General features: G+C 39.8%; 1 protein-coding gene across 2 annotated transcripts in view; it reads right to left on the reverse strand.

Annotated features, from left to right (window-relative positions):
- The window catches only part of FOCAD (focadhesin), a 302861-nt gene that overhangs the window by 40391 nt on the left and 240359 nt on the right, over positions 1 to 22111 (reverse strand). For both annotated transcript variants that reach the window (XM_061425184.1, XM_061425185.1), the window contains 8 exons: positions 18761 to 18850; positions 11709 to 11856; positions 9476 to 9595; positions 7579 to 7701; positions 7036 to 7113; positions 6077 to 6148; positions 4686 to 4788; positions 2402 to 2482 (listed from right to left, as the gene is read on the reverse strand). In XM_061425184.1, the coding sequence (XP_061281168.1) occupies positions 2402 to 2482; positions 4686 to 4788; positions 6077 to 6148; positions 7036 to 7113; positions 7579 to 7701; positions 9476 to 9595; positions 11709 to 11856; positions 18761 to 18850 (815 nt within the window). The remainder of the gene's footprint in view (positions 1 to 2401; positions 2483 to 4685; positions 4789 to 6076; positions 6149 to 7035; positions 7114 to 7578; positions 7702 to 9475; positions 9596 to 11708; positions 11857 to 18760; positions 18851 to 22111) is intronic.

Consider the following 22111-nt stretch of genomic DNA (forward strand, 5'->3'; position numbering starts at 1 on the left):
ATTTTATCTATTTGGCATGGTTTTAAAAATGTAGGCCTGTGTGAAGGAATGGATACTATGAACATCTGGTATGTTCTATTGTATGAGTATTAAAGTGGGCATCTAAAATGAGAAAAGTCCTGAACATGAGAACGCAGACTAATATATTCACTGTCTCAGATGTGATTGGCTAAAATTGAGATCATTTCATCCAATCTCATCCCTGCATATGTGTGGATCAAGGATAACGTGTGCCATTGTTCTTCCTCTCGTAAGTTATTAAATGGCACACAGAGGCAATGGAGCCATGCTATCCCGAAAGTTTTCTCCCTTTTGCCTATGCCAAGCATGATTTTTATTCTCTCAAGCCATTTCTTCCTCAAAAGAGTTCACCAAAGTTGTCATCCTTCCTATCAGCAGCCCCACTGGGCTCTGATGAGTGACATCCAGACATTTAAACTCAAAAGCTGCTTCAGAAGGGAGTTATTAAAATTCAAATGAGCTGGGCATATTGAAGAAGAAAACACTCGTTTGCATGCACACCTCCGCATTTGGCCATCCCATTTAGACCCATAGAGCAGGGTCTGGTTTTGTCTTTGTAAATGGGCTTCCGAGGCGGAGGTCAGCCTCCCACGGCCCCCACTCCTCTGGGGTCATCATTAGTAATGTGTAAGGCTGAATAGATTTTCCTTGGAATCTAGTCAGGAAACCTGACAAAAAGGCAGCCCTCTCCCACAACCTGAAAATGCCAAAAATCTGATTGGTAATAAGGCATTTTTAAAATACTTCATTTACTTGTCTTCAAATAGCTTTAATAGCAAGATTTTACATAACATTTCTGATGTCAATTTCACCTGATGTTTTTCAGTTTTGGAACAGAATATATCCTATTGTATCATGACAGACCAATCATAAAAATGTTACATTTTATCAAGAATTTTCCACAAGATTCAGAGAAAATTCACTTCTGCTAAGAAATATGAATCTAGGGAGCAAAATGATATTTTAGTCACTAGAAAAGGAGTCTGTGTTTCATTTGGTTTAAAAATCTAATAAGAACTAATAAGAAATATCTCATGGAAAAATCTCACATTAGCATCATTTTAAAAGTTTATAAAATATCAGTGAGCAAACTAACAAAAACAAACCAACAAAAAACTAGAGCAAAAATATATGTTCCTAGAATTACTCTAGCCATGGAAATTTTAGATGTTCCTAGAATTATTCTAGCCATGGAAATTTTAGATGTTCCTTTAGTACGAATTCAATTTCCTGTTAATGGAGACATCTCTGCTACAACATCTACTTTAAAAAGACTTACTTTATGGCAATATATAAACAACTCCATATTATGTGTAATAAATGACATGGTCATACCTACACATACCTTGTGTGACAATGACATAACATTATACCAACTTTTACTGAAGATATGAAAAGCAAGTTATGCTAACTCACAACTCTAGGATAACAGCACAATTTCTGGAACTCCAGAAACTAAGGGAATTTATGTCCAAGCTATGAAAGTAGTTTATAACTTGGAAGCTCCAGGGACTACTGTACCTAGTAGAAACTTAGACAACAGACATGACCTCTAATGTCCCTTCCAATGGTAAGATTTTATTCCTCCATGACCTCCATTAATCAAATTTTCTTCCTCCAGATGTCTTCATTTTAATTTGTTCAAAGACTTTTCCCCTAAAATTTGGATGGATTTGTTGTAATACAGGCATTGGTTTTGCCCAGACTGACAAAATCAGCCCAACGAAGAATGAAACTAGTAAAACATCAATGAAAGAACATTACATAAAACTGGTTCCTGAGCCACAACACACTCAGTTTGGATCCATTTTTTTCTCAAAGCATAAATTTATAGGTGTGTATCATTAACGTGCATTTACTTAAAAATTAATGTGGGATTATTTTGGCTCCAGTTAAAAACAAAAGCACTAAATCTCTGTCGGTTGTTGGTGGCAGCAACAAAGAATCACAAAGGCATTACTGCAAAGAAAAAGAACACAAGCTAAAATTAAGAACCAGAGCCAGTGATTCCAACAACATAGAGTGATCACACAAAGTTCAAGAAGACCTACCTCCAAGTCAGGTCCTGTAATACAAACGTGTGTTTTCTCTTTTTAGGTCACACTCGTTTGAAACTGACAATAAAAGTAATGTGCACTTATACTTTTGAAATGGCCAAAAGGAAGATTAGATATTAAACTGGTAATTTCAGGAGGATACACAGTATGTATGTTTGTGTATCACTTATTTCGTAGTTGGTCTCCTAGTCAGCTCTACTGCAAAGATGATCTGGCAGGCGAAATTATTCACCCTTTCAGATTTGTACTGTTTAATCTACAGAAGCAAGCTTAGGGCATACAAACTTAACAGGTAGAAAGAGTCAAGAAATGTGCTCACTTGCCTTTTTTTCCTCCTGTAACGAAGAAGCCAATGGCTGCTCTAATAAAACTGCTTTCAGGCAAATAGCTGTAGTCAGTAGGCACTGTGGAGACAGAAAATGATCAAATTAACCAGTGAACTTGGCAGGACTAATGAAGGAAGGATAATGACCTCATGCTGCCATATCAACCTAGAGACAAAGCGGAGATGTTTATGCCATTAATCTCAGAACAATACTCTGTGGTTGCAACTAATTCTATTAGATTAAGTGGCTGAGACTATGCAAGCAAATCTAAAACGGTGGTAAATCTGGGAGTGGTTGGAAAAAAAACCATAGAAGGCGAAAATTGTACTGAAGTGGTTTAAAAAAAACACCCTTTTCCACTTTGGCACGTCAATGAACTCCAATCCAGTGACCTCTGTGTCAGCAAGGAGTCCTAAGCTGGACTTCTAAGCTGAGACCACCATTCTATGGGCTATCAAGGGCATCCTGAGTCAGATACATGAACCATGGAAATACGTCAATCAATATTAATACTAGTCACTCTCTTATTTCATGAGACAGGGACCTCTATGTGACCAACACATACAAAAAACCAGATGTGCCTGCTGACCTGAAATAGCGAAGCAGTAACATTTATGCTAGTTGAGTCCTGGGAGTTTCTTAGATTCTTTTCCTCCTGGTTCCCCATATTGTTTAACGAGATGGTTTTTACTGGGATAGATGGCTCCAATGGAAAATTCCATCAGAAACGAGCAGTTGTACTTTTCCAGATACACAGTCATTTTCCTCCATAGAACCTGAGTATAAGATGATTTACTACAACTGACCTTGAATATATGTAGCCCATAACATAACAATGACAAGCCTATGTTAAAAAGCAAAAGCCTGACATAAACATGCTATTTTTACCAGGACATTGAGAGACCACTGTCCTTCAGGACTAGCATTACCAAGGGTTTCCAATATGACGATGTTTTTTTTTTCTTTTTCCAGTTTTAATAAGACAGCTTCTCTGGTATCTCAGTTGGTAAAGAATCCACGTACAATGCAGGAGACCCCGGTTCGATTCCTGGGTCGGGAAGATCCCCTGGAGAAGGGATAGGCTACCCTCTCCAGTATTTTTGGGCTTCCCTGGTAAAGAATCTGCCTGCAATGCGGGAGACCTGTGTTCGATCCCTGGGTTGGGAAGATCCCCTGGAGAAGGAAACAGCAGTATTCTTGCCTACTCCAGAACTCTTGCCTGGAGAATTCCATGGACAGAGGAGCCTGGCAGTCTACAGTACATGTGGTTGCAAAGAGTTGGACACAACTGAGCAACCTTCACTTCACTTCACAGTATGACAGCTTTTAAATGTATAAAGTTCATTATGTGGGGAATGCTGTGGAACCATGCCCTATTTCTATAGCTAAGGAGTGACTGAAAGGCAGGGAGACAGTAATTATGGTGGCCCATGTTCCTGGTAATGCTGTCGGTAGACTACCTGTCAGGGGATGTGTGAAACTAGGTTTTAATGAGGAAACTTTGGTACCTAAACCTCCCTGGCCCGAGTCCAAGAGAGCCAGTGGTCAAAATTCTATAAAGAGCAAGGAGCAGATATAGGTCCCAGTGCATTACACTGATGTCTTCCCCAGAAAACCTCCAAGTACATACATAAATTAACCACGTGGGAACTGCGAATATTTTTATTGCTTTTATTTAAAAGCAATAGAAACAGAAAAAATCTTGTTGCAGTAAGACCTAGGGTTTTAATTCCAAGTCCAAGGAGATGCATATCTTTAAAAGTACTTACCTCAGTCTTTTCTCAATGCCAGGGCCAGAAGAACTCCAGCCATATGAAGAGTCTTTTAATGAAATATGAATGTTATACAACTACGATTACACCTACTCAAGTAAAAAGAACTCTGTTCCAAGCTTCAAGGATCTGATTCCTAGTTTCTGGATTTCTCACTAAGCTTGCACCTATGTCATGTAATCTTTCTGAGTCTTAGGTTCTTTGTAAAAGACGGTGTTAGACCCAACATCTAAACTTATCTCTAAGGAAGGAAGAGAGGGAGAGTGAAAAGAGCACAGGCTTTGGCGGCTGACAGATCTGATTTCAAACTGTGTATTTCCCACTTAACTGCTGTGTAACTCTGGGCAAATCAGGAGACTTCTCCATGGTCCATCTTCCTCTGACGTAAAAGAGGGACAATAACACGCAGCTCTGAGGGCGGCTATGAAAATTAATGCTCTTAACAAAGTAGACAGCCCCACGTCAGCACCCCTCCTTCCAGCTCCCATGTTCTATGACTCCAATCTTACCCGAGGTTCTACTTTGATTTGAGGACAGAGTAGACAGATGAAGATGTCCTAGAAGCCAGATGGCATTTGACTGAAGACCAATCACCCCAGACACACTGATGACCTATGAATGAAATGTTAACAGTTCAACGATGGGCAAGATACAAATTCCACTCAATAAAAGGCCACACACAGAAGGTCACTAATCTTTTATGAGGTGGTAGCTTGGCTGGTAGTGAGAAGTTCTATGACAAGATGTACTATCCTCTGTGTAGTACACTAAATGTGGGACATAGAGGTGATCAACAAGTGTTGCTGAATGAAAGAATGAATGAATCTATCAGTCATGACAGAAGGGATCAGTGATTGTCTCAGATTTCACTGAGTCAGACTGGTCTAAAGGAGTTTTCAAAAAATGGGAAAAGAAAATCCCAAAAGTAAAAAGGGCTGATAGTTGCTTAGGACTAAAATATGTTTAAAAGTAGAAGGAGATATTATTTGGTTCTCTTCTTTAAACAGTGCTCTATTACTATTTTACCATTCACAATATGATCTTTTAAATAATATTTTTCATTTACAGATTTTTTACCCAAATTATAGCAATTTAAGTTTCAGGAAAATTTTTTGAGAATATTCACATTCATACATGCAAAAGACAATTTCTTCTGTCCCAGGATTTGTTTGCTTTCAAAGGCATGAATTACTATAACTTCTTCATGTGGTGAGTATTATAACCAGCTATGTTTAAAAAGAAAAAAACAAACAAGTCCACCAGGTGAAAGCCTAGGACACAGAGTTCTACATGTGGTAAGAGTGCAACTATGCAGAGAAAATAAGAACGCTTATAAAGAAACATGACCACACGTGAGTAGCAGCTGCTTCAGGTTGAGAGGAGCCTCAGTGATATTTTTTTAGTTTCTTCCATTCAATGAACGTCATGACGTTTTAAATAAATATCTGAAAATATAAAATCATTTCTAAGCAGATGGACATTTTTATTCTTTAGCCAAGAATAACTCTGACAATAATTCACCCAAATACTTTTAGTGACATCTGAACTAGCGCCTCTTGACCATTCAGCTTAGCTATCTGCCCTGCCCTTTGGCTGTCTTCTATTTTTCCTTGTCCGGAGGGCCTGACATTCTTTAGAGGGTCAGGTTTAAATTTTTAAGAGAAACCAAAGCAACTTAAGTTAACTCAATAATTCAAGCTTTCTTTTTTTTCCAGAGGTGGTGCATGTTGGTCAGCAAATACAGGGCCCTAAGCGGTTCTCCACTGCCCCTGGAACTCACCATGAATAACCAGAGATTTCCCCATTTTCTACGTAAGACAGTTTGTATCATGAGAGAGAAAAAGACAGCAAAGGGGAATATCTGTTTTCCCACTTAAGGATTTGAAATTCTTCTTCTCACCTGAGTTAAAGTTCTAATGACTTCATTAAGTCTGCCTTGAGACTGAGAGGACTGGATGGCTTCTGACTTCAGCTGAAAGAAAAAGGAGAAATAACCATTCAAAAAAGGAGATAATGATACTCCCACTGTATCAGTTGTCAACATCTAAGCTATGGAATAACTCATCATATGTCCTTATATTTCAAAAACAAAAACCATGAGCTCCTTGAGGGCAAGATCCATGTTTTATTAAATTACTGATATCCCAGGGCCAGTTCAGTGTGGCAAGTAGCAGTCACTTAATAAACCTTTACTGTATGAACAAAGGAATGCCTTAGAATTACTTGTAAATTTATACATCCATATGGGCTTCCCTGGTGGTTCAGAACGTAAAGAATCTGCCTGCAATGCAGGACACTCGAGTTCACTGCCTGGGTCGGGAAGATCCCCTGGAGAAGGGAATGGCAACCCACTCCAGTACTCTTGCCTGGAGAATTCCATGGACAGAGGAGCCTGGAGGGCTATAGTTCATGGGGTCGCAAAGAGTCAGACATTACTGAGAGATTAACACGTTCACTTTCTTTCAAGTCTACAGTAGAAAAGCTTTTAAAGTTTTTAGAAACTTTTGAAGCTTATAGAAAGCATAATTACACAGATACATATTTAAACATTACAGATGCAAAGTGGAGCTTCCTATTTCAAATTTTTGAAATTTCTTAGGATCCAATTGCTTTCCTCAGGCAGAGAACTTTATGGAAAGTATATACGTTGACTAGGTTTAATTCCTACAATCCAAATAAAACAAGGAACAAATCTGTACAAAAAGAATTCTTGGCCAAGAGATATATAAAGACACAGAGAGCCCAGTGTAACCACTACCATGAGCATATATCGGTCTTCCTTAGCATGATGAGATACTGGGTATTCTCTCCTTGCTGTGACTATGCACACATTTAGGTGTCACCCCCATTTTTTTTTACCTGCATTACATCCCCTTCGGAGCCTACCAAGGCCACCATGCCGTGAAGAGCTGCCAAGCAAAGCATTGTGGGAGCGCCCTGAAAACAAAGCATCAGAAAATGTCAAGAGGGGAGCAATCCTTGGGTTTGAATTTGATAAGAATTATACCACAGAGAAACAAATGGTCAAAATGGTACAAAATTTGTAGGGTCAACACAACCTGCATCACTGAACTGAGGAAGGCAACAGACTTGAATAAAGTAAACAAGTTAAAGTTGTTAGATCCCAGGTGGCTTCTTGTTATTTTTTAGTTTTCAAAACCACAGTGCTGTTATAAAATTAAAACACTAACAAAATAGCCAGTTAAAAAAAAAAAAGAAAAACAACTACAATGGTTAATAGGATGTATCATTTATAAGGCATTAAAAGTACATTGTCTCATTTGATACTGCCTTTTTTTTTTTAATGGTTAAGCTTTTATGGCAGCACCTATAAATGGTCCAATAAAGTGGCTCTTTTTCCTTTATAAAAATATAAAATAACATGCAGGAGGTGCCTTCTACCTCTGTTAGGACAGTTTTGATCCAGGCCGGAAGCAATCTGTTGCCCAAGTCTTCAGCTTTTCCATGCCCACACACAGACAAGCCGTGAATTATGTTTCCTAATGCCAGGGCAAAACCTGAAGTCTGTTAGAAATAAATTTTAAAAAGAGGTGAGAGAAAAGAAGACTGGCACAGATCAAGAATGTTCATATACAGCAAAACAAGCACTTTGAGGGGCTCCTTTCCTACAGCCACGTTCTGTTGCCATCTGTACATCAGAGATTTAAAAAACCTAGACCAGTTTGCAATAGAAATTGCAGCCTAATTGTAAGGAATTCAGTTTCAGTGAGTGGTATATATCAGGAAAAGAACACTGCACTAGTGATTGAATGGGTCAAACAATCCCAATTCTAAGAAGAGGGTTAGAGTGAAAATATCAAGGTGACTCACAAGCCCAGTCAACCTCCAAACAAGAGGAGAAAAAGCCCTGCAATGAGCACAGCATATGAAAGTTCTACATTTTGGTGTTTACAAGATCTATTCTTTTTTCCTGCTATTTACATTAACTTTATTTTTGTATTGAAGTATAGTTGATTTACAAGGCAAAATCTATTCTGAATGTAAGCCAATAGGCCTATAACCATAAAATAATAACAGTAAAATACAACATAGGCTTAACATCTGGGCTGAATCCTGTAATAACCCACAATGGCCAATATTAAGACTTTGGAGAAATCTAAAAAATAAACAACCAAGCAAACAAAGTACAAACACGGAAATTCTAGAGCATGCATAATCAGAAGGAGCATTTTTCCCCCTCCAACTTTAAAAAATTATGGCAAAATGCACGTAACATAAAATTTGAATGATGCTGAAGCTGAAACTCCAGTACTTTGGCTACCTCATGCGAAGAGTTGACTCATTGGAAAGGACTCTGATGCTGGGAGGGATTGGGGGCAGGAGGAGAAGGGGACGACAGAGGATGAGATGGCTGGATGGCATCACTGACTCGATGGACGTGAGTCTGAGTGAACTCCGGGAGTTGGTGATGGACAGGGAGGCCTGGCATGCTGCGATTCATGGGGTCACAAAGAGTCAGACATGACTGAGCCACTGAACTGAACTGAACTGAACCATTTTAAGTGAACAGTTAATGGTATGAAGTACATTCACAAAGCTGTGTGACCATCACTCCCAATCATCTTTAGAACCTTTTTCATTTTGCAACATTGAAGTTCTATACCGATTAAACTTTAATTCCCTATTGCTCCTGCCTCAGCCTCTGGCAACCATCATTCTGCTTTTCATCTCTACACTTCTGATTGCTCTGAGTACTTCATATCAGCAGAAACATGCAATACTTGTCTTTTTGCTATGGGCCTGTTTCACTCAACATAATGCCCTCCAGGTTATCCACGTCATAGCCTATGTCAAAATTTTCTTCTTTTTGAAGGCTGACTAATATTTCAGAGGGAACATTTTAAGGGGAATTTCATTTACATTGCAGTAATCTAAATTTTCCTATATATTTAGTCATGAGCAGAGATTCTCTGCTTCGAATTTGTGGAGGTTTTACTTGATTAGATTATTCTATGTATTTTTATCTTTATGAATTTTTATCTCTAGCCTTACATAACTCTTCTATTCCCTAGCCATGTGCTTTAAGATTTTATACAGAGCAATAATTGGAGAGAGCAAAAAGACGTTCATACTCATACCAAAAAAGAAAAAAGTGTCTATAGGGGATAAAGAGAGAAAAAGATGTCTGTAGATACTGGCTAAAGCTGTGGATAAGAATTAGACGTTTCTCATTTCTGGGCACAAAAAAATACTTCATTAAAAAGTCGAAATCAGAGTAAATAAGAACTAGGACTTCAAAGCAGCCTGAAACCCACATAGAAATAACCAGAAATTCCACCTGCTGGCTGTTGTCCACTAACAGTCGAAGCTTGTTCATGATATCTTCAGCCTCCACTGCCTCAATGATGCCGGCACTGAATGCAGATGTACATACACAGCTGAGGGTATAGGCAAGGACCTGAGGAGAAAAGACAGCAGAAACACGGGGCTTCATGCGGGGAAATGAAAGAACACGGTTTAGTCGACACGAATACTTTCTCACACTTACTCCTAGGACAAGGATTGGATTCGAGTATGCCCACTACAGACTGGGCACTGTGCTGCCACCTAACTTATTTGTTGCTGTTGTTATATTATTGTTGCTGCTGTTGTTTAGTCACTCAGTTGTGTCTGACTCTGCAATCCCATGGACTGTAGCCCACCAGGCTTCTCTGTCCATGAAATTTCCCAGGCAAGAACACTGGAGTGGGTTGCTAGTACATCCTCCAGGGGATCTTTCCAACACAGAAATCGAACCTGCGTCTCCTGCACTGGCAGGTGGGTTCTTTCCTGCTGAGCCACGGGGAAACCCCAACTTTTATATTTCATAACAATATTATCAGATAGGGGTTATTACTTTCTGGATAAAAGTTTTGAGGCTCAACTACACAAAGCTAGCAAGTGACAGAAGTGAGATTGAAACCTGGGTCTTTAGACTAAATCAAAAAGTTCCTTCAACAGTAGAAGTAGAGTTTCATCACCAGTGGATGCTGCTAACGGCAATGGACTCTGATCCAAGGTCAAACAAGAGAGGAAATTCAAAGAAGTAAAACGCTGCTACATTAAGATTCCCTAGTAGAAGCAGTGGAGCATGGTAAACGAGGAAGGTAGGTTTCAGAGTCAGATAATTGTGTAAAATAGGGATAATACTATTTACTTCAGAGCACTGGTGTGATTTAATATGCAAATGAATAAATAAGCGAACATATTATAATCTTTTAAAAAATGCTGGGAGTAGAAACAGAATATTTAAGTGTATATCTAAAATTGACCACTGACTGGCTAAGTAACTTTAAGCAAGTCACTCCATCAGTTTGAGCTTCCTTTTTCCCAAATCAAGGTGACGCATCCCTCTCTGCCTTGGCATTTTCATGATGAATCCCTCCCTCACAAAGATGCTGTTAAGACAAAGTAGAAATGTTCAACTCCTCATACTGGTTGATACAGCATGAAAAAAAGAAAGGCAGTTTCTAAGGTAGAAATTGGATAACAAAAATCAGAGGAGAGGAAAAACCAAAACTGCTTGCTTGAGGCCTTCTAAATCAAAACATCAGGACAGACAGATGCTTCAATTTATGAAAACCTTGTTTTCCTTTATTAATCACATTGCTCCTTGCTTATGACATTTTCTCCTTCAGCTTAAAAAAACACATAGTTTCCAATCATGCTCTGCACTACTTTAAACATGGAAATGCGGTGCATGTCTTAGAACAAAACTTCAAGCCCCTGTGCACCAAAGAAATCCACCGATTCAACAAGGCCTATTGCTGAAAGCAGAGGAGCCGAGCCGGGAAACACAGCAGCCATTATGCACTCATCAATAGATTGTGGGCAGGCTGGGAGAAATAGGATCTGCTCTAATGAGAGGGAGAATCTGGCCAGGCCAAGAGGTCGGCCCAGGCACCTCCCAGAGAGAAGAGCCTGGCGACGAGGCTTCACCTGGGCTCACAGACACACAGGCCTCAGACGACCTGGTGGACACGGTCCACACACAGACGGGGGCCCAGGATCCCGATTCTGCATATTTTTGGCGCCATCACAGAAAAATCTTTTCATTAAGTGTGGCAAAGGGAATTTCCTCAATAATTTTTCACGCTGGCTGACATGAAAAAAAAAGAAAAAGAAATCAAATGCCTTTTGGATCTGTAACTTCTTAAGCTTATCCCTGGCCATTTCTTAAAGTTATATTTGGCTTGATCCTAATTCTAAAAATCTACATTTAACCTTCCTCCAGAAATCGCAGCTTTCTTAGAAACTGCCTTCTTGTGATGCTGAGCTAGGGTTCTGTATTCACTCAGGGCTCTTATCTTATATGCCACATGTAAGTCTAAGTTGATTTAAACAGCTGCACTATTTGAAATCCTTATGATCTAATATATAGGTTGTTTGCCATTCAGATTTTCTCCTTAGCCCCGTTGAAATTGAGGAAGGATTTAGTTTCAGAGTCACCAAAACAGGGGAAGCAGAAAATAAGCAGCGAGAGGAAGACAAAAGCCCGAAGAGGGAAGGGAAGTGGAACCTTGGTCCCCTACCTCCTGGAAGGTTCTGCTCTGGCTCCTGCTGTCATCCAGGTATGTGGAGAGCTTCCGAAGCGAGGCTGCCACATGAACTCGGGACTCTGTCTGGCCGCTGTGACTCATGAGGGATAGGACGAGTCCAACTCCCAGTATACAGCCCGTGCTTGGGTGCCAAAAAAGATGAGGAGTGAAAACTACAAGAAATCCATGCCCTCGCTCTTCACTTATCACGGGAGTCACCAGTGCTCTACAACCCAAGGTGAGCTGGCTGGATTTTAACTGCAGATTGGTATACATGCACACCCTATAAGCCCCCCACAAGGATTGTTGTTGTTTAGTCACTCAGTCGTGTCCCCACTCTTTGCGACCCCATGGACTATAGCCCACCAGGCTCCTCTGTGGATGGGGATTCTCCAGATAAGAATACTGGAGCAGGTTGCTATTTCCTTCCCCAGGATACCCACCATCCAAACAGGTGTCAATGGCTCATGCCAGTGCTGTGTACCCAATGGAGAAAATAGATAAATACATCAAATAAATACATGAAATAGTTTGACAGGTTCCTCCCTGGGGGTGCAGTGGGTAGGAATCTGCCTGGCAGAGTACGGGACATGGGTTGAGTCCTGGTTCAGGAGGATTCCACATGCCTTGGAACAACTGAGCCCACGTACTACAACTACTGGAGCCCATGAATCCTAGAGCTGTGCTCTGCAACAAGAGAAGCCCCCTCCGTGAGAAGCCTGTGTATCCCAACTAGGGAGTAGCCCCCAAAATAAAGAAATAAACCATTTTTAAAAAGAGATAGTTTGTACAGCAATTATCCTTCAGCTGAAACAAAATAATTTTTAAAAAACGAAACAGTTTGACAAACTCTATATGAGAAGGAGGTACAAAAATGAGTCAAACCAGTTCTATCTCTGCATTTAAAGAAATGCTGTGGTCCCCTCCCCACTTATGATGAGAGCACTCTGATTAACTGCATAAGGAGAGAAAAGCCTAAATTTCAGGGTATGATCTGAGGACATCTGACTAATAACAGGGTGGGGAACAAATGCAAGGCATGGTTACGAGGTACTGCTAAGAGCTTCATGTTTCCTAGTCAACTTCAACAAGTGGAATTTCTGTCTCAAAGAAACTGTGTATTTGTCTGTGCACAATGACATTAATCCTCTTCTCCCCTCTGATCCCTCCAAGTACCACCGGGTCAGGAGAGAAAATGGACAAATGACAGGCTTGTCAAAAGTTACCCCATGTGACAATTCAATTGGAATCCTGAGCTTTGTGCCCCCATTCCCCTGAAAGAATACACATCCATTTAAAGAAAAGAATTGTTCTCCCAGAAAACCTCTAGTCAGTATGATAAGATAATGCGGCTTGAGGGTAATTTTTTACTCTTTTGAAAAAGTTCTTCTATCATCACTGTTGTTTTTCAAGTTGAGGAAATGCTGAGTTTTTCAGAAATCATCCTTACTCTGGTTTGGCTTGCCTCGCTTCCTGCTACCTGCTGCTTAAGAAGACATTCCAGGGCGTCTCTCCAGGAACATATTTCAGTGCCCGTATGTTATGTGTTATGTCATTTTACTCTTACATAGCATCTTTGGCTGGCATCTAGACCCTCACACGTTTCTCAAACATGATAGTTACTTCCCCTGACACCTCTGTGACAACGGAGCTCCCACCTCTGATAAGAGATGCCCAGAAGGATGGAGGGGCTACAGGATTTGCTCAAGGTCAGGCAGAGAGTTTCCAGAAGAGCACAGACAGAAGACGAGATTTCTTAGTCTTCCCAGTCTGAACCCAGCCCCTCTAGGCACCCTGCGTGATGCCAGGATGGAATGCCTATGCGAAGGCAACATGTCTCAGGTGTGTTTTCCCAGGTTCTATTGCACAAAAATCTGGCATTAGAAAATCTTGTATCAAGCAGTTACTTCAGCAACACTCCAAGTCAGGCAAGACTGCTGTTTTGGCTTACATGAACTTAACAGCAAGCTCAACTAGCATAATGCATATTTTAACCAGTGAAATCAACATCTAACATCTGAACATTATGTGCTTTAGAGACAAATCACATTTCTGAAAGAGGAAAGGCTGCTGTTGATTAGAATGGATTTAAAGTCTTTGTTTTCATTTATACTCTACAGTAAAGTTTTTTGGCCATCTTTCTATATTGATGAATATAAAAACCGGAAATTAAACCAAAGATATAGTTAGGCAAATGTGATTAGTACTTTAAAATTTAACTTCTCCTTGTTTGATTAAGTAACTGCTACTTTTGCTAATACCCTGTACTAATTCACTTCAGACAATTTTAATGATAAATTCTGATGAAGATTATCTGGGAGTTGATTTAATTAGTGTCCACATTCTTCACCACCCTCCATGAGGGTGGGTACCTTTTCTGTTTTTTTCCTCAATATTTGTGGCACCGAGCACCCTGCTTGACAGGGACAGGCATTCAACCAACATTTACTGAATGCTAAAGAACTGACCAGATGCAGAGTTTCAAGAGAAAATAAAGCTGAGAGAACATTTATCAAGGAAAAAAATCCTACCTCCTCCCAAAAAACCCCCAGATTTGATTCTCATGTTCAGTTGGAGGCAAAATTGATGAGTGGAGGCAAAATTCACCAAATATAGCATCCAAGATTCAATCAAGAAAACCTGATTTCTATTTTTTGCCAGACTAACTTAGGAAAGAGGTGTCAGGTTCATGAGGGAAAAAGATGCTTCTTAAAGCTCCCTTAACTACTGGGGTTCATCCTTTTCAAATAATAGGCAGGTACCTAAGCCTTGCTTTTCTGGGCACACAAAAATCTCTATCCCCCTCCTCTTTTGCCATGGGCACAAAGGTCAAGAGAAAGACATCCCGGTTTTTAGTTCACATTTATCTAAAACTTATCACAGCAGAATTATTTTTGGACAAGGTTATCATCCATTGGTATAATGGTTTTTAGCTGACCATATATGGGTGCCAATATAAATATGTTAGATTGTACGCATCTATTGACCTTCTGAACTGTTTCCATCTACTCTAATTTGCTCCAGCATACACCAAGAAGGAAGTCCTAAAGCTTCATTCCTGATGTTTCCTTTTGATTTCTGAATCTTCTGTATTTTAATGTATCTTTTGTCCTAAGTCTTAAAGATTCTCCTAGGTCTTTAGTTCTCCTAGGTGCCGACAAAGGTGCCTAGTTCTCCTAGGGGCCCACAAAGATTTTCCTAGGTGCCAACAAAGGTCCGTCCAGTCATGGTTATGGTTTTTCCCGTAGTCATGTATGGATGTGAGAGCTGGACTATAAAGAAAGCTGAACGCCAAAGAATTGATGCTTTTGAACTGTGGTGTTGGAGGAGACTCTTGAGAGTCCCTTGGACTGCAAGGAGATCCAACCAGTCCATCCTAAAGGAAATTAGTCCTGAATATTCATTGGAAGGACTGATACTGAAGCTGAAACTCCAATACTTTGGCCACCTGATGCAAGAGCTGACTCCTTGGAAAAGACTCTGATGCTGGGAAAGATTAAAGACAGGAGAAGGGGATGACTGAGGATGAGATGGTTGGATGGCATCACTGATTTGATGGATATGAGTTTGAGCAAGCTTTGGGAGTTGGTGACGGACAGGGAAGCCTGGCGTGCTGCTGTCCATGGGACTGCAAAGAGTCGGACATGACTGAGTGACTGAACTGACTGTCCTAAGTCTTAAAGATTCTCCTAGGTGCTTAGTTTAGCATTTCTACACATTTGCCTCATTCTAAGTTCACTGCTCTACCAGCTCTAAACTGAGATTAACTTGGGCAGAGGTAGCTCTCACATCTTTCTGTCTATTGAAAACAAAAAGGAGTTGTGTAGATGGTGTCTTAAACAGATGAAATAAATTATGTTAGATACAAATTTGAGGTTTTAGACTTGCTAACATAAATCCCTTATAAGAATACTAACAAATGATGAAGAGAATTTGAATTTTAAAATGGTATGCCCCATTATGTCATTACTTATTTGAATCTCTTATCCAAGAGTATTAAAATATCACTGGCAAAAAGAAATTCTGAGTCTTAAGATCTATGCAATTCTGACATGTATGTTGCTATATCAACTGAGACATGATATATTTTTCTAAAATTAACCAGAGATGAATCTTTAATTCCCTAGTTTATTGTAGGTTATTCTGCAGATTAAGTAGTAGGCCATCTAATAATTAGTTCTAATATAAGTTAACATTTGTATAGCGCTTTGCCCTTTACAAAGTGCTATTCAAATGTTATATTTGTAAAAGCTCAATAGTAATTAACCAATGCTCAGGTCATCGATGGATAACATGACTTGTTAGGGCTGGGAGGACTGCAATGTCCAATAAATACCACTAGATGGCAGCAAAATGTAAGTGATAGGACCCCAAATACCAGGTGCTGCGTTCTCTCAGCAGGGACAGGTCCATTAAATCCAAGGTGGTGGTGAATTTGCTTTGGGTGAATTCTATCACTTGAGGCAGCATGCTCCTAGATCTATTAACTGCCTCCAGGTAATACTTCCAGTATTTCAGGTGAGGGAGGACCAGACTCCTGTAACCTCACTGGATGGGGGAATATTTTGTGCCATGAGCCAAGCATTCAGGTCTGTGTCAAGTTAGAATTTCTGTTTTGCTTTTAATGGTGAGCAATATCTGCACAATGGGGGGGGGGGGGGGGGCGGAAATCAACACCACACTGTCAAGTATCAAATTGCTTTTTGTATCAATTTTTTTTTTCTTTCTACTGAAATGTATTCTCCATGCTGTGCTAAGCAAGAGAAAGAAAAGTCTGACAACCTGGGTTTTTCTCCTGATTCTGCCACTGAGGGGTGTGACCTCGAACCAGTGTCCTATTTGAGACTCATTCTTTATCTGTAAACCGAAGTGATGATGACTCCTGCTTTAGTATCAATATTTAGGGTATAATCAGGGCTTCCCATGCAGCTGAGTGGTAAAGAATCTGCCTGCCAATGCAGGAGACGTGGGTTCGATCCCTGGAAAATCCCCTGAAGTAGGAAATGGCAACCCACTCCAATATTCTTGCCTGGGGAATTCCCATGGACAGAAGAGCCTGGTGGGCTACAGTCCATGGGGTTCCATAGAGTTGGACATGACTGAGCAACTAACACTTTCAAGAATAAAGAAAGGAGGTAAGAATGAAGAAATAAGAATCTTATTACTATATTATAAAAATTTTAAATTTTTATAATATAGTAATTTTAATTACTATATTAATTTTAAAGTTAAATATGCTTAGACATATGAAGGTTTTCGATGTATAAATATCTCTACTTTGGCTAATTCAGTTATCTCCATGGTCCTCCCTATACTCAAACAACATTCCTATAAACTAGTGGAGACAATACACGAGAGTCACTCCTGATTGTTCCAACTACCTGAAAGTTTACAGCAGGCTAATCACATTCCCCACCCCCCAGCTTTAAACACCCAGAGCTACAGATATGTTGAACACGTTTGGGGCCAGGCAGGAGAAAGAAGGAAGTGGGGAGGGGAAGGGAGAGAAATTTTTCTTACTCCTTGGTTGTAAAAGGCAACAACACCAACATGTGAATTAGGCTCAAAAATCTTCATCAGCCCCCAAAACAGTTAAGGACCCTAGCCCTTCCATTAATCATTCTCTAAAATTTGAGACTTCAATTATGCCTCCAAACTCTTTCTTTGCCCATACTCACAACCATACTCTTAACATGTCATCTCATCTCTGAAGTATTCAACTTTAAAGGGTGATAAAGCAGGTGCATATCAGGGGTTCTTATTCAACCTTAGCTTGCATGTGAAAGATCTCATATTTGTGAGTGAGAGAGTGAAGTTGCTCAGTTGTGTCCGACTCTTTGCGACCCCATGGACTTTAGCCTACCAGGCTCCTCCCTCCATGGGATCCTCCAGGCAAGAGTACTGGAGTGGGTTGCCATTTCCTTCTCCAGGGGATCTTCCCGACCCAGGGATCGAACTCGGGCTTCCCGTGAAGATCTGACTTCACTTACACGTGATGAAATATGTGATACGTTCAGTACTTCTACCATTACGCTCTTGTAAGTCTGAACTTAACAGGTGAGATGGTATGGAGGTCACTTTAGATCATCAATTCCTAAAGGCCAGACATTTAAACACTGATAATTTGGGTAAACACTGATGTAATTCATATTTGAACAGTACCCATGATAGTATGAAGGACATGAATTAATAGATTGGAAGTTATACTAGGTTATAATAGATGCTTATAATCTGTTGAGTTTCCTATTAACTTCAACCCCAGAAGATCTAAACACAAGCTTCCAAAACATAAGAAGGTCCAAAAAGGTCCAGTGCAGGTTCTCACTGGTGCAGTATTTCAGAGGGCATAATAACACTGCGTTTCTCTTCCCACACACACCACATGGATGAGACAAAGCATTCAATGTCTCACTAAACCAGTATGTTTAACACCGTTTTTTGAGGTTCTTTTCTGATTATTCTCTTTTGTTTTTGTTTTTTATAACTGGAATGAGGAAATAAATTTTAAGATATTAGTTTAATAGAGAAAATCTTTAAAATGCACAAAGCTTCTTTTGGGGAAGGGATCTATTAATAGTGAGGAGGGTGGGAATGCCTGGTGTAACCTCTGTTTGTTTCCATTTTGATGCCTCTGACACGATTTCATAAGGAAATCTAAATTATGAGTCAAAGCCTCTCTTAGTCAAATCAAATTCAAAGAATATTTTCAACAGGTCTTTAAAAAGGTTATCATACATACACATCCCCAGACAGATGTCTCATATGATAAGTACAAGACAGAATCTAAGGTATTGGAAACTTAACGACAGCCACAAAATGACATCTGTTGCTCTGTATGGTAACAATTGTCTATTGTCCAAGTTGTCTATTTTCTGAAACATGGTTTTCAGAACAAATAAGCTTTAATTACAGATTTTTAAAAATTATTATTCTGAGTAAAGGAATTCAGGACTGGGTCCTACAAATATTTCACCATAGAATGAAACGTTTTATAGCAAAGAAAGATCCAATCTCTGAGCATCAGAGAGGGAATGGAATCAACATACTTGTATTCAAGACTAGGGTCAAAGCAGCAGTTTTCCAGGGCATCCAAAGACTTCATCAGAAGAAGGTTCATCTGTTGGCTAGATATGTCACTGGGTGAAGACCAAGAGCGAAAAATGAGTTATTGAAAATCATGCAACTCTCCAACATATTTACTACGCAATATTTTGCTCTTAGTATATTACTGAAAATCATTTCATTAAAAAAACATGAAAGTAGCAAACAACGATACCGATGATGCACACATATCCTGCAGACAGAGAAACTGAGTCAAAGAATTCATTCAATAGTTAGGTTTCTGAAACATTGTCATTACTTGCAAACCCGTGTTTTGAATTTTCTCAGCTCACTCAAATTTTAAATCACTGAAAAACAAGAGCTCAGAATTCCAAAAAGAATATTTCTAGAAACGCTAAGGTGACTTTCCTCAGAGGATGAACTAACCTGCTCAGCTGATGCCATCAATGCTCATTCCAGATCCATCTGGCACTTCTGATTTTATGTGTCAAATATGGAGGTTTTTCAGTTCTATTTTCTTTTTTTTAAAGATGTGGAAAAAACCCGGCCCTTTATTTTTCTGCCGTTATAAAGCAATTGATGTGGATTTTGTAACTATGAGAACTTAGTGAGGACTATGACTTCTAGGGTAAAACAAAACTTAAAAGGTAGCTCTGTCTGTTCTTTCAGGCAGAGTTGTGGGCTTCATCACCGACACTTTATTATCAAGGGGTCTCTGCATTTCAGCTCTCTGGCTGCAGTCTTGGACCATGCTGAGTGGAATGCAGTTCCAGGAATGCCAGCCAGCCAGAGAGCACTTTAAGTAATATCCTCTCCAACCAAGACTATAGAGGTTTTGCCTGGGGTGAAGGATTACATTTTGTGATGAGAAAACACGCACACAAGCACACACAATTTTAATAGTTTTAACTAAGTAAGTCTTATAGATGTTCTCTGGAGCAAAGTATACTTAAATATCCTAAACAAATGCTAAAGAGGCTGAACTATTAATAGAATCCTCTGGGAGTTACGACAGAAGCAAGCTTTGGAATAATATGCTTTTCTGAATAAATTCTAGACTGGAATTGAAATTCAGGAGATTTTTCATAAGCCTTAGCAAGAAAAAAAAATGGTTTGAATGTCAAAATTCTTTTACACAAAGTGACTTTTCATTTTTGAGACCAAGATATTGTCCTGATCCTGTTGTCATAAAGGGCCATTTTGGGCCACTTATTTGATGTCATTGATTATTCAGAGTTAGTAGCCCCCAAAATACTTTAGTTTTGGAAAAATAGAAATTTTCTCCAAAAATGTCATTACCTGGTAAAGACTGTCATTATCTAATAAAATATTTATTAGTACCAAAAGACAAATATTTCAGATTCCCCTGTTCTATGAAATTAGGACCTCCCTAATTCATTTCCTACTTCTATGAAATAGGGGCTTCCCTGGGGGCTCAGTTGGTAAAGAAGCCACCTGCAATGCAGGAGACCACCTGAGATGTGGGAGACCCAGTTTCAATCCCTGAGTCAGGAAGATCCCCTAGAAAAGGACATGGCAACCCCCTCCAGTATTCTTGCCTTGGAAATTCCACGAACCGAGGAGCCTGGTGGGCTAGTCCAGGTGGTCACAAGAGCTGGACATGACTTAGCAACTAAAACCACCACCATTGTGAAATAGTAAGGTGGGAACCATGAATAATTACATTAATGTCTGCAGTACTAAAACACCAACCAGAAGGAGAATGTTATCAATGCAGGATCATTATGGCAAAGGTAAAATCTGCAGTTACACCGTGGGCACTCTGCCAGAGGAAGAGCTTTTGGCTGTTCTTCCCCAGGGTTTCCTGCAGATGTGGTCAAGTCAGCAGATAGGGGTGGAAGGCAACTTAAGAACCAGGGAAGGATGCTTTAGGAGAATCACTGTAGGTTTCTCCATGTAGTAAAATTAAATTTACCACAATATGCAAGTCTGTCAAACCCTAAAACCAGCAGCATCTCCTCCTAAACTAAAAAGAAGAGAGCGAGAGCCAGGACAGGATGAAATGAGTTGTCTGGAATTAAAAACTGCCATGGCTCATTTTTAGTTGTAAAACATGTAGCTTGAAAAGATACTGAAGGAAGAACATGAACACAGATGGTGAAGAGACTGCCATTTGTAACACAGAAGCAAAGCGGGGAGGGGGGAGTCACTTTCAAGTTTTAAATCTTTAAAAATACTTTGTGTTCTACCACTCACACACAAGATAAGTAACAGTCCATTCGTATGCAAAGGGCAGCTTCTTGTTTGTGTCCAGAACCAGGCCTGTGTATACTAATACTGGTGAAGAGAACAAAATGAATATTCTGGCAACGTTTCATTTATGATCACAAAGACTAAGCCTATCTTCCCAAATATTCCATAGATGTTTCCAAGGGCTGAAAATGATCATCTGAAATATAGTATTTCCCTAGATCCACAGCAGTTCTCATAAAGGTTTCACATACTGAGTTTGCACAAAATTATGGGAATTAACAAATGTAAACTTAACCACTGGTTTCAAACAGAAATCTAAATATAGCATGCTGCTAAGTCACTTCAGTCGTTTCTGACTCTGTGCGACTCCACAGACGGCAGCCCTCTGTCCCTGGGATTCTCCAGGCAAGAACACTGGAGTGGGTTGCCATTTCCCTCTCCAATGCATGAAAGTGAAAAGTGAAAGTGAAGTCGCTCAGTCGTGTCTGACTCTTAGTGACCCCATGGACTGCAGCCTACCAGGCTCCTCCGTCCATGGGATTTTCCAGGCAAGAGTACTGGAGTGGGTTGTCATTGCCTTCTCCCAAATATAGCATAATGTCATCTAATTTACCCACATCAACACCATTTCCTGCCTTTGGACAGATGGTTTCTGCCAGCTAGGGAAGCATCAGGACTGCTAACATCAGAATAGAATGCCTCTCCCCACCGGCCCTACTATTTCCAATGGAGGAAAATGGGGCTGAAATTCCAAATCAGTGACATCTAAAGATTCATGATCTTCAAATATTCATGTTGTACCACACTACCATCAATCTGGATATAAAAATTCTAAGATCAGTTATAAAATAAAGAATAAATATAATGAACACCAAAACTAAAGTCGATTCGTGCACAAGGAAACTTTTTCACTAGTGGAATTTTCCACCTGGGTCTTTGATATTCTATTAGCTTCATTCAAGAGTAAAGCTAGCAGTCTGCAAATGAGCAATCAAACTGAATAAAGCACCCAGTATAATATGCACAGATTAAGACTCTTTAAGGATTACTAAAATGTAGCCAGGGCACAGGATAAAAGCAATACTTAAGACCAGTACATGCAGTTCTCAGGTGATTCAGCA

Source organism: Bos javanicus, chromosome 8, assembly GCF_032452875.1.
Source record: "Bos javanicus breed banteng chromosome 8, ARS-OSU_banteng_1.0, whole genome shotgun sequence".
Lineage (NCBI taxonomy): Eukaryota > Metazoa > Chordata > Mammalia > Artiodactyla > Bovidae > Bos > Bos javanicus.